We start from the raw sequence: 12,066 nt of genomic DNA on the forward strand, positions 1-12,066 counted from the left end.
AAAAAAAAAAAAAGAAAAAAAAAGAAGAAAAAAGAAGAAAAGACAACAACTTGTTTTTGAACACCCTCAAGCTAAAGATTTAGAAAAGCAGCCCCAGCCAAGCCCCGAGCAGGGCGCTGCTGGGACATGTCCTGCGCTTGCCGTACACTTACATAAAGCTACGCGGGCGCCCGCAGCTCTCCAAACACCCGGGGCACGGAGCGAAGCTGCTCCCTCCCCGCTCCCTTCCACCCCTTCCCATCCCCGAGGGACTCAACCCGCTCCCGTGCTCTCGCTGGCTCCCAAAAACGGCCGAGCCCGCAGTGTCGGATTCCACCTTCCCCTCCCGGAGCAAGGAATCACAGCCCGGCACTCGCAGGGAAGGGAGAAGTTTGGGGTTGTTTGGGTTTTTTTTAATTAGAAAACTGAGTAAAAGGTAGTTTTCGCCACGAGCGCTGCCTCCTGATCAGCCCTCACCTGCCCAGAAGAGGCCATGGATGTGCTGGGCCAGGACGAGCGGATCCCGATGGGAAGAAATAGGAGGGGTTTTAGGATGAAGCTTTTTGCAACAGGTAGGGACCTATTTGGCGTCACAGCACCAGAGTACAGCAGGCTAAAAGGACGCTTCGGAGGCCAATGCAATTTCTCCCTGTTTGTAGACGTTCAGATGGCCACAATCCCACCTCTCACATGCCACAAGTCTGCAAATACTCTTGCAAGCTGCCCCATACTCAAGGGACAAACTAGACGCGCAGCGGCCGCCTTCAGTGGACTGACAAAGCCCAAAATACTCCTCTTTATGTTGACAGACTACTCCAACCTTTGCCCTTCCCGTTCCCATCTGTGTTTGCAGACGAGGCGAACCTTTCATTCCTGTTGCTCAAACACGCCATCCCCGCTGCAGAATTTGCCCTCGTCTTGACCGCGGGCAGGATCTCGACCAGAGGAAAATGCTGAGAGTGGTTTCGGGAGGTTGGTACCAGACATCAGTCTGGGATAGGATGAGGGGTGGATGCTTTCGACCAAAGTCGGGTGGCCCGTGAATGCACCTCATCATTCAAAATCTCCTAGAGGATGGATAATAAGAGCCGTGGGCAAAGACCAAAATTTAGGAGGGATGAACGTGGGTACCACCACCCCTCCTGGGAAGACCGCTGGCTCCTGGCTGACACAGAGCAGGTCTGATGCCGCTGCAGCGTGAAGCACCCATTGCACCCAACGCGGGCTCCTCCTGGGGCAAAGGCCTTTGTGGGCAGACGGAGCATTTAAGGCAAGTGGAAATCTGTAGAAATTTGGGATTTGAACCATAAATTGCCTTATGAGCCGGAGAGGTTTTACTGCAGCGAAGTCTCATGCAAAGCTGGCTGCAGTCACCGGTGGGCTCTGCTGTGCGGCCGCTCGCTCAGGCCAGACGTGGCTTTGAGGCAGCTCTGCTCGTCCTCTTCTTGGTCTGAAGAAACTACTTCTTGAACTTAAATCCCTCATAAGCTCTCCTGCGGGAGGCATTAAGGTCAAAAATACGATTTAAAGAACTTCATCGAACTCCAACATGAATAAAAGCCCCAAACCTCACAAAAGGAGGAATGATGCAATGTATTTCTTTCCTTCCGCTGCCAGATGGCTTTGACCATGCCCCACTGCCAATGCTCCCACCTGCAGAGCATCCCTGTAATGCCCTGCCCTAGGCTAAGCCTGGCACATCCCTCCGCCGCCGGAGCAAGGGCACCGTGGTTCGGCTCCCACCGATGCACGGCGATGCCGATCCCGTTGCCTCCTGCGGCTTCCTACACCAAGCCGTGGGTCAGCAGAGCCGTAGCAGACGATACGATACGGGCAGTGAAGGGTAATAACAGTCACAGAAAAGCGTATCGAAGAAAGAGACAAACGGACATCTCAGTTTATAGTCAGAAACAGACACGGCACAACACACCAGTTAATTTTCCAGCTGCTACAGGGACAGAAGGGCCACAAGACAACAAGACCTTATAACGCATTAGCCAACACGGATTAAAAACAGGGCCAAGAGGGGCATGCAGGATCCTGAGCCTATATACAAAGCTCCTGCCACTGCCCGCAGGAGGGGGGTCTCCACTGAAACCAAGTTTCCACAGCAAAGGTTTGTCCCAGTGTTACAAACCCCCGTGGGAGCGAGGGATGACTCCCACAGAGCATGTCCCTCTATTTAATGGCAAGTGAGTAAAATGAAAATCCAGTGAAGGGTAGTTTTGCAGCCAGAATAAATGCGAGCTTTGTTTCATGCTCTCTCCTGAGTCGTTATTCCCAGGATAAGGTACCCCGGTCCCAGCCAGCATCTCGTTCATGTGGGGGACCCACCGGGGCAGGAGGACTTCCCTTGCTCTGTGCCCTGCTCGTTAGCGGTATCTGGAGATGACGAATTTCTACGCAAGGCTGAGCTCTGCCTTCACTCCGTGTGGTGGGTACCCACGGGCTGTGCTGTTTTCTTGACCTCTCTGCCTCTCCCTGTTGAGACAGCACCGACCCCGCACCGCCTCTGCACAGCAACGCACGGGCTACTCGTTAAACGCTGCCGGGGCTTTTGAACCCTTCGGAAACACCGGGCTTCCCCGGCCAATACTGCCTCGCCGTTATTGCTGCGTAACACAAAACCAGCCCCAAAAAAGAGCGGTGGCACCCTGTGTCCCGAGCCGGCTGCATCCCCGCATCCCTGGGCGCAGGGAAGCTGCCTCCCGGCACAGAGCACACCCGTCACACACACACACGCACGCACGCACGGGGCTCTCTCCCGACCCTGCGTACCTTGACGCCTCTGAAGTGCCCATCTCAGCAGCTTGCCCACAGTTTTAACCTTTCAGAGCCGGCCACCGGTGGGCTGCGCTGGGAGCCGCCCCTCTCTTTTGCACCTCAAAAGCCCAATCGTTAGTCACCGGGTGAGAAAACGGAGGCAGAAAGTGGCCGAGGGACCTGCTGGTCTCGTCCCCGCGTTTTTAAGGCATAATTTGCAGGAAAGGGGTGCTCCTGCGGGGCTCCATCTGATGAAGGTGGCAGGACGGGAGCCGGCCGAGCTCCCCATCATCCCAGCCGCAGCTCCCTGGGTGCGCGGGAGAGCAGCGGGAAAGGAGGAGAGAAGATGATTAAAGTGGGACTCAACGACCATTTATTTGGTTTGTGCATCGGATTAAAGCAGCGTTTCCTCCATCGGATCTGCTGGCTCCAAAACAGCCTCCGGCGCTGGACGGGGACGGGGCTGTCTCGCTTGGATGTGACACCCGAGTGACGCCGGAGGAGGAGGAGGATGGACAGCTGCAAGGTTCAACAAGCTGCATCTGTGGCCTGCTTTAAAAAAGGCATTTATTAGCTGTAAACCTCTGTTGTGACATATAGAAAACTGGGGAGAGGAGCGGGAGATCGATCAAGTTTGAAATCCTGGTGAGAGTTCTCCTTAGAAAAATGGTTAGAGGAAAAAAAAAAGGCGGCTTTGAAATCAAAACTGTCCCGAAAATGAGCGTTTCCGCTAGTTAAAAGCCTTTAACTAGAAGAACTTTACGTGGTTTTGTTTTGTTGTTGGTTTTTTGTTTGTTTGTTTGTTTTTTCCTTTACAAACATAGTGCATCTGCGATCATTGAGAATTACGGTCCGTCTAGAAAAGGGCCTGTGCTTGGGCTACGGGGAGGCTGCTGGTGGCGACAGTGCGCGTCGGTGAGCGGCGGCGTTACATGTGTGCTTCAGAGGCCGGGCAGCCCGGCAGCAGCTCCCCGTTCACCACCGTCTCCGAGACCAGCATCTTGTCTTTGCCGGAATCCAGGCGCTGCTTCTTCAGCATCCTCTGATGGACCAGCGGGACGACGGAGAGCACCAAGCCGCCGATGATGGGGGGGACTCCGGCAAAATAAAAGGCCGCGTCGTAATTCCCAAAATAATCATTGAGGTATCCTGAAAGAGAAGAATAACAGAGGTTGTCTAAAGACCGACTTGTCTCCTCCCTCAAGTGAGAGCTACAGCTTGCTTCAAGCACCGGATTTGGGGAGATTTGGGTTTTTAAAACAATCTTGTTTTCCATTGCATTCCTTGGGAGTTTTTATGCCCTGGATTAAAGGATGTGCGCAGCCAACATTGTGTAGCAAGGAAGCCAAGAAGGAACGCCTCCGCCACCCTTGCTATTTAACCAGAACAGGACACAATCAGACACATCCCAAATTATCCCAAATGCAAGCTGAGACAGCCTTAAACAACCAAACATTTCAGGTGGCTCTTCCTAGCGCCTTGTCAGCTGAGACGTCAGAGGAAAAGCAGGCAGGGGCTGTTCCTCTGCAGGTTGCTTACGGAATCCCAGACTGGTGAGGGCTGGAAAGGCCCTCTGGAGCTCCCCCAGTGCCACCCCCGCCAGAGCAGGGGCACCTCCAGCAGTGGCACAGGACGGCGTCCAGGCGGGTTTGGGATGGCTCCAGAGGGGGAGACTCCCCCACCTCTCTGGGCAGCCTGTGCCACTGCTCTGCTGCCCTCACAGCAGAGAAGGCCCTCCTCAGGTTGAGGTGGAACTTCCTATGCTCAAGTTTGTGCCCGTTCCCTCTTGTCCTGTCACTGGGCACCGCTGGAAACAGACTGTTCCCATCCCCCGGGCACCTCCCTTGAAGGATTTATCAGCGTTGATAAGATCCCCCCTCAGTCTTCTCTTCTCCAGACTAAAAAGCCCCACGTCCCTCAGCCTTTCCTCATCAGAGAGATGCTCCAGTCCCCTCATCATCTCCGTAGCCCTTTGCTGGACCCTCTCCAGCAGTTCCCTGTCCTTCTTGACCCGGGGAGCCCCGAACTGGACACAGTGCTCCAGATGTGGCCTCCCCAGGGCAGAGCAGAGGGGGAGGATGACCTCCCTCCACCTGCTGGCCACACTCTGCTTGATGCCCCCCAGGATGCCATTGGCCTTCTTGGCCACCAGGGCACGTTGCTGGCTCATGGGCATCCTGTTGGCCACCAGGACTCCCAGGTCCCTCACTGTGCCCAGCGTGCCCGATGCAGGGGGGTTCTGCAGCGGCACCCGAACAATGAGACGTCTGCAACCCCCACGTTCCTTCAGGTGGGCATTCAACTGAATTCGGCTGCCAGAAGCAGAAAGATCGGAGGTGCTTATACAGCTTTAGCTTAGCGATTGCTGATGCAGGCGTTCTGCTGTGCAAGGGCCAGCTCTGGCAACGTGCTCGCCGTTTAGGATGTGGTGGTTATTACTGTGCTTAAACACATACCCAAGCCTTGGGAAGACAGCAGCTCAGGTGTCTCCACCTCTAACTTTGATTCAATAATCCAGGGGCTGAATTTACGGATTAGCCATCAGTCCCCAGGTATCTAAAAGGACTTCTAGAAAACTAATATCTGCCAATTTTTAGCTCAGCTTCAAACAGAAATCAGTTAATGTGACCTTGGGTTGCTCTTGCTGTTCCCCCACCTGGTCACCTTTCACCAGCCCAGAGAAAGGCCCCGAGATGCTAGAGGACATAGCACGAAGTGATGCTACACCCATATTTCAAGCCCCATGCGACACAATAAGCCAGAAATTTCAAAACCATATGTCTGTTCTCACGCCAAAATATCCCCACGGGTGAAGGGTGCCACAAGCATCTGCTCCCTCCCAGCAGCTGGGTCCAGGTCCGGCACCGCGGTGCTACCAACCTGCTATCGGCGTACCCGCGGTCATGGGCACAGCCATCAGCCCCATGAGGTACCCTATGGCCTGGGACGCCTGCATGGGCCCCACCAGCTCGAAGGCGATGGGGGCCATGATGGTGGTGAAGCAGCCATCGCAAAGGCCCAGGAAGAGGCAGATGACAATGACGCCCTCGAACCCTTGGCACTGGGGGATCATCATGCACAGGATGCCCAGCAGCACAAAGGACACAACCTGGGGAGACAAAAGCGGGCACGTCACTGGGGTGCAGGATGAGTGGGGATGGGCCATGGGAAGTGTCATGAAGATGGCACTGAACAGGTCAACGACATCAGCCCCTCCTCCGGACCCAGCAAGACCATCCATGCTCTGCTCGTCTCTGAGAGGCCTTTAAGAATAACCTTTTAAGAAGCTTTAGGAAGGATTATCTGCTGGATTAGCTGCTAGATTTCAGCAGTTTGTTTTTCAAAAAACAGAAGAAGGTGAGGGGATGTCCAGCAGTTTGGGAAGAGTCGGGACCACCAACTTTGGCTGCTGAACAGACACCAAGGCCTCAGGTCAAGTGTGCAACTTCTCTGTGCACCTTCCTGTATTAAATTTCCTTCCCTAACAACAGACAAGAGCGTTAGGTAATGGTCGGTAAAGGATTTGCGATCTGTGGTTGACAGCGACTGGGCAGCGTGTAGATACTGACGTAGAGATGCCATCCCCCGACCCGCGGCGGTGAGCCCGCAGCTACGCGGGAGGGTCGAACACAACGTACCTGCAGGTAAATCTTCTTCAGCCCGGGAATGCAGTCACCAATGCGGCCTGACACCAAGCGCCCCAGCCCTGACATGGCTCCGAGGCAAACCGGGAGGATCCAGTCCTTTTTGGTTTCTTGAAATCGCTTCTCCACATATTTTACCTAGGATGGAGGGACGGACGCAAGGACATGAATCCTCAGTAAGTTAATCCTCATCTCCCAAAAAGGGACAAGACGTCCTGCAGAGGGCTTGGTGGCTTTGGGGGTGGTTGTGTGACCCTCATGTCCGCACCACTCTGATCTGCACATACCATCTCTGCCCACCCCAAACCCAACACCCCCTCCTCTCCTGCTACCAACGCTTGTCCTCAGGAGCCACGGGAAGCAACGCTCTGCCCACCCTGGCACAGAGGACACATAGGAGCATTAAAAAACTGTCTCCTCCCACCTCTATTCCTGTTTACAGGACGTGCCTACAGCAGCTTCTTAGCTTTGAGGCTTTCGGTGGCTCTGTCCCTACTGCCCATCTCCACCTTCCCACCTCCTCCTCGCTTGCACGGAGGAGCCCCTTCACTATGGGCAAAGGGACCTCCCTCCCATCCCAGTCCTTGCCAAGGCTCTCACCAGGTTCATGTAAGGTACGAGATATCCCAGGACAGCAGTAGCGATCCCAAAGGCCCAAATCCGATAGGTCTTTCTCCGGAAAACCCTCAAGCTGAAATACTTCCGCGTCTGGGACCAGCACTGCTGCCGCATGCTCCGGCTGCCCAGCTTGTCCTGCCCATCGTGCTGAGAGTCACAAGAAGGTGGCAAGATGGGCCGATAGGTCAGGGACAAGAATATCTGGATGAGCATTAAGGCACTGAGTACTTGGAAAGTATGCGCCAGCCCGATGGCTTTCCCAACCATCTTCAGGAAGAAGGGAAGCGGCACGGAGATGAGGCAGCTGCCGCCGGCCACGATGCCGTTGGCCAAGCCAAGGCGGCGCTTGAAGTAGTGACCAAGGATGACCAGCGAGGGCTGGAAGGCAAAGGAGCTGCCGCAGCCGAAGAGGATCCCATACGTGAAATAACGAACTTCCAGAGACCTAGTGGGAAAAAAACCACAGTGAGGTGGTTACGTTACGCAGAGGTAAGGAAGCCTTTTTCCCCGCGGTCCTGCAAAACCTGGAGTCAAGACCCAGGTCTCACATACCACAGGTGCTACACAGACGGTCTGACCTCAAGGAGCTTATTCCCTAGCCAAAGCAAGGATTATCCTCATTTCGCAGCTGGCGCGTTAAATCTTTGGGAAAATGAAGTCTAACTGGGGAGTGCTTTCTGCAAAGAGGAGAAGGCAGCAGCCAACCTGCCCTCCTTGGGAAGCTGACCTAACTTGAATGGTTTTTGAATTACAGCAAACAAGATTTTCTAAGGTAGGTAGGGTGGGTTATTTTTAGCTAGAAATCCATTTACTTTTTCCACTGAAAGGATGAAAACATTCTGCACCCCGTGTTTGAAAGCAGAAGGCACCAACCCTGCTGGTTATTAGGCACGTAGGAAGAGAACATTGCATTTCTGCCCAAGCTCCAGGGTGGTTAATTAAGTTCTTCTTCTTTTAGCTCTTCTGGGAGCTTCAATTAGACGGTTAATAGATCTCATTTGTACCTTACACTGGTGGCTGCGCTCAAGGAGGGAGTGAAGTGGCTGCTCTACAGAACAAGTGGAAAGTCCTGAGAACCTTTGGAAGGAGCTGTTTCCCAATTGCCAGCCCAGTTTTCCCAACAGAAGCAGCTGAGAAAGGAGCCTAAAGTTAGGCAGTGCAAATAACCAGTTGTGTTTCTCTCCAGATGAAGGATTCTTTCTTCCATCTCCGTGCAATGCATTCAGCTGCAAAAGTCTGCCACGAAATACTGCATGGGAGGAGGGTGCGATGGAAACGTTTGGGGAACTCACTGGGCAAGCGATGCTGCACGAATGGGGTCTTTACTCCAACACTGGCAATAACTCATGAAACACTACGTGCTGCTCATGAAGCGAGCGAGAAGACAGCGGCCCAGATCTAACGTAGCAGTTCGAAGCTGCGAAAACGTTTACAAGCACATAATTTCTTCCATTACACACTCGCCTCTTTATAGCTAGCCAAGCAGAACGTGCTTGCTGTACCCAACGGCTCAAAGACAAATGACTGTCATGAAAGGCAATTTCCAGCTACTCCAGAATGAAGCCACATCAGAAACCCCCTCCGCAGGAGCCAGGCAAGCAGTTGGGCTGCGCAGGCTGTCTCCCATCTCCCATGCACCAGCCTTGGCCATCTCGGCCGAGTCACACCAGCTTTGGTACCGCCGCTAAGCTGATGTGTTGGATAAGTGGAGACAAATGCCACGGTTCTCATCTGCTCCCCATTGACGCTAAGACATCCCTGCATGAGCAAGGGCTTCTTAGCCAGGATTTCCCACCCCGTTTGCTGGGAATCAGCCAGCTGCGCTCCAGTGGGAAGGGCGGCATTGTCTCCCTTGGATAACGAGGTCTTCCATGGATAATGACATCTCCTGGGACAAGGAGGTCCCCCTCCAGCGGCTGCCTCTCACTTACAGCTCACAGCAGGAACAGTCCTGCTTCAGCCCCGCTGGCGGAGGTTTGGGGGATTTCGCTCTGCAGGAGAAACCGGGCAGAAATTGTGGAGGGGAAGGAGGGGCAGATGATAAAGGATTCAAACCCCACCACAGAACACTTAGTGGTGCAGAAGGGGAGGGCACTGGAGGGGCATATGAAGACAGCACTGCTGAACTGACCATCTTCCCCCATTCCTCCCCTTCTTAGCGAAAATCCCCCTTAAGACTGGAGGGAAGGTGAAGTCTCAACACAACTGGGATTTCTCTCTTCTTGAGGGCACATAAGATCTGCGGTGGCTCGAGCTGATAACGAGTGCAGGAGACGCCCCGGTGCAAAGCAGCAAAGCAAGGAAAACCCTTTTCTCGACCCCATCCATTTTGTTTGGACAAAGCAAACCCGTTTCAGAGAAATCAGGAGATAAAGGGTTGATTAGCCTTGATCCAGCCCTGCCTGAGCTCACCAAAGCTGGGCTGCATCTCCCTTTATAGGAGAGCAGCAGCTCCTTTGGCACCGGTGCACAGAGCCCAGCTGGCACTTGGTGGGTCATCTCCAGCTGCGGCTGTAGGGAACTGGCAAAGGGGATGAAAAATAATAATAATAAAAAAAAGTCTTCTCCATTGTTCTGGGTGAGCAGGAGCCGCTAGCTCCAAATTTCGGGATGGGCCTTCGCCATCCAGGTGGAGCTCTGCCAAATCCCGCAGTCCCGCTGCTCTTCCTCCGGCTCAGCCGTGCCGAAGGCAGCTTCCCTCGCCGCGGTCCAGCTGCAAAGGGGCTCCTTTCTCCCTTAAAAGGCAGCCAAAGGAATGCGAACCGAGAGCGGGAACGCAGGAAATGGGGATTTCAGCTCCGGAGCTCTCCTGGAAATAATATTCTTCTCTGCCTGTACTGGTTGATTTATTTATTTTTTTTTTTTTAAGCCCAACACAACAAGCCACTGGCAGCGATGTGGTCCCAAGAGCTCTTTTTCTTTGCACGAACATTTTACAATAGGGGAGGGGAAAAATTAAAAAAAGAGTCCGAGCTCCGTTGATTAGAAGGAAAGCGAGATTAGACGGGAAGCGCCTGTGATCTGCACTGCCAGGAGCCCGGGCACACCGTCCCTCAGGACTGACTGCACTTTCTCCCATTACTATTATGTTTGGAAATACAAAGGGGTGGCATCTGCGGAGGAAGTGGCAGAGGGTGGTTCTTTCCACGCCGCTGCCCGAGATGGTTTTAGCATCCCAAGTGCTCTGGCTGTAATCGGCCCCAGTCCCCGGGGCTTCGCCAGGAGGCTCCAAAGCTGTCCCCCACCCTGCCCCAGTGTGACGGGGGGTGTCCCACAGCGGGGGACTCGTCACACAGCACGTATCCACAGGGATCCAGGGTTGGGGCGAGCAGGAGGGTGTTATTGACCAGGGTAAAAGGGAGCTGGCGTCCCGCTGCCCGGCGCGGGCAGGGTGAGCAGGGAGGAGCACAGCGCCGGCAAGTCACCCTCCGGGAAACTAGAGTGTATTTGCGTTAACAAAACCCACTTCTTGAAGCATTTTAATTAAAACAATATTGGTTTTAACTGAAATCCAACCCACAGCAATGTTTTTATTCAGAAAAACTGGGGCAAATGATGCTGTGGAGGGTGTCTCCATGGTGCCTTTGAGACTGCATTTAACAAGCGCCGCATAAAGGACCCCAGCGGTGACCTCTTTTTGCTCCCACAAAGATGCCAATGTCTTGGGTTGGAAAGACTCTCGTATCGAATCAGGTACGCCTGCCATCAAAACGCACATCGGCGAGCGCCTGCCAGCAGAAATTCATGGCATGGGCTCAGCCGTGGAAAAGGAGGAGCAGCAATCGCTCCGCGCTGCTGCCAACGCCCGAGCCAGCACGGGAACTGCACAAACTGCTCCGAACCCCCTCTGCCTTCCTCTCCCCACCTGCCCGGCACGGAAATTCCCTCTCGCCAGGTGTAACCCATCAAATATTATTTTAAGCATTAATCTGCTTTCAGTACTGAATGCGGAATTGGTTGCGAAGCTGAATGATTCTGTCCACGAGCGTCTCTTTGGAGCAGCCCGCAAGAGGCGCCCCGACTTCTGGCGGCCTGTTTTAAAGATCAAATGAAGGACCCGAGGGCTGAAATCCCATAAAACAAAGCCCCTCGCTCAGGTGAAATTCGCTCTCTTGTTATACAAGGACAAAAGAGCAACTGGGTTCAATCTGGAGAGAAACAGGCTGTGGGCATGTGGGCGGTACGTGGGCTGTAGGGATGTCAGGAGACCTCCCATTTGGATGGAAACCACCTGCTTTGCCCCCCCAAAGGCAGCAGAATGTGTTGCAGGGAACAGTGAGGAAGAGGAGCTCGCCGAGGAGCTGGACGGCCCCTCTGCAGCCTTACTTGGTGAAGGAGCTGGAGAGGAGTCCGATGAAGGCGATGGCAGCTCCCGTGGCAGCCGTGGTCCTGCAGCCAATGCGGTCGGTGAAGATGCTGACGATGGGAGAGCAGAAAAAAATCATGCCCATGGCCAAGGAGCCGACCCATGCTAGGGAGAGAGAGAAGAAAGGCGACAGTCAGGGTGGGACATCAAATGGGTGCCAGAAGGAGAACAACCAGGGACCGGCTCCAGCTTTGAAGGAGGTCTCGACAGAAAGGCAGCCCCATCACGCTGTTAATTAACAGTGCAGCTCATAAATAACATGGTTACCGCTCGCGTTGCCCGCTGGCATCACGATGCCCCGCGAGCCAGACTGGCATCTGGAGCATCTCGCCATTTGCCCATGCGATGGAGGCACGGCCAGGTTTTCCTTTTATTCCCTTCCACTGGGTTCATGCATGTCCTGGGGAAGGCACTGAGCTTTCAAGGCTTGTTCCTAACAGCCCTTGCCGTGCATGTCACAACGCCTCCACAGATGCCGCTTCCACAGGGGACATCTCCATGGCCAAAAGCCCCCCTGAGCTCCTCAGAGCCCCCAGGCTCTGGCTACGAAGAGTTCCCTATCTCGAGGTACAGCTCTGTGTTTCCAGGTCCCCCACTCACCCACCACTGAGCCAGGACAGCCTCGCCTCCCCCTCGCCCCACCTTCAGCGGGGATTTCTCATTGCAGCTGAGCTGATGGGAGACACACTGTGCCAG

At 54.2% G+C, this 12,066-nt stretch overlaps 1 protein-coding gene across 1 annotated transcript; it reads right to left on the reverse strand.

Annotated features, from left to right (window-relative positions):
• Positions 1-3,656: 3,656 nt before the first annotated feature.
• SLC16A2 (solute carrier family 16, member 2 (thyroid hormone transporter)) lies at positions 3,657-11,704 on the reverse strand. Its single transcript, XM_009886514.1, has 6 exons — positions 11,638-11,704; positions 11,331-11,475; positions 6,987-7,449; positions 6,381-6,524; positions 5,623-5,851; positions 3,657-3,891 (listed from the first exon to the last, which is right to left on the reverse strand). The coding sequence occupies exons 1-6, from the start codon at positions 11,702-11,704 to the stop codon at positions 3,671-3,673; spliced, it is 1,269 nt and encodes a 422-aa protein (XP_009884816.1). The 3' UTR covers positions 3,657-3,670.
• Between the last annotated feature and the right edge of the window lie 362 nt (positions 11,705-12,066).

This window comes from Charadrius vociferus, unplaced genomic scaffold (assembly GCF_000708025.1).
Source record: "Charadrius vociferus isolate BGI_N301 unplaced genomic scaffold, ASM70802v2 scaffold506, whole genome shotgun sequence".
Classification (NCBI taxonomy): Eukaryota; Metazoa; Chordata; class Aves; order Charadriiformes; family Charadriidae; genus Charadrius; species Charadrius vociferus.

What these genes read in the sequence shown, in the direction of transcription:
- SLC16A2 (XM_009886514.1), bottom strand. Translation starts at nt 11,704, where the DNA reads ATGGCGAGATGCTCCAGATGCCAGTCTGGCTCGCGGGGCATCGTGATG. An exon ending in GCCAGCGGGCAACGCGAGCG is followed by an intron (nt 11,476 to 11,637) that starts GTAACCATGTTA and finishes CTCTCTCCCTAG; the next exon opens with CATGGGTCGGCTCCTTGGCC. An exon ending in TCGTACCTTACATGAACCTG is followed by an intron (nt 6,525 to 6,986) that starts GTGAGAGCCTTG and finishes CCTCCATCCTAG; the next exon opens with GTAAAATATGTGGAGAAGCG.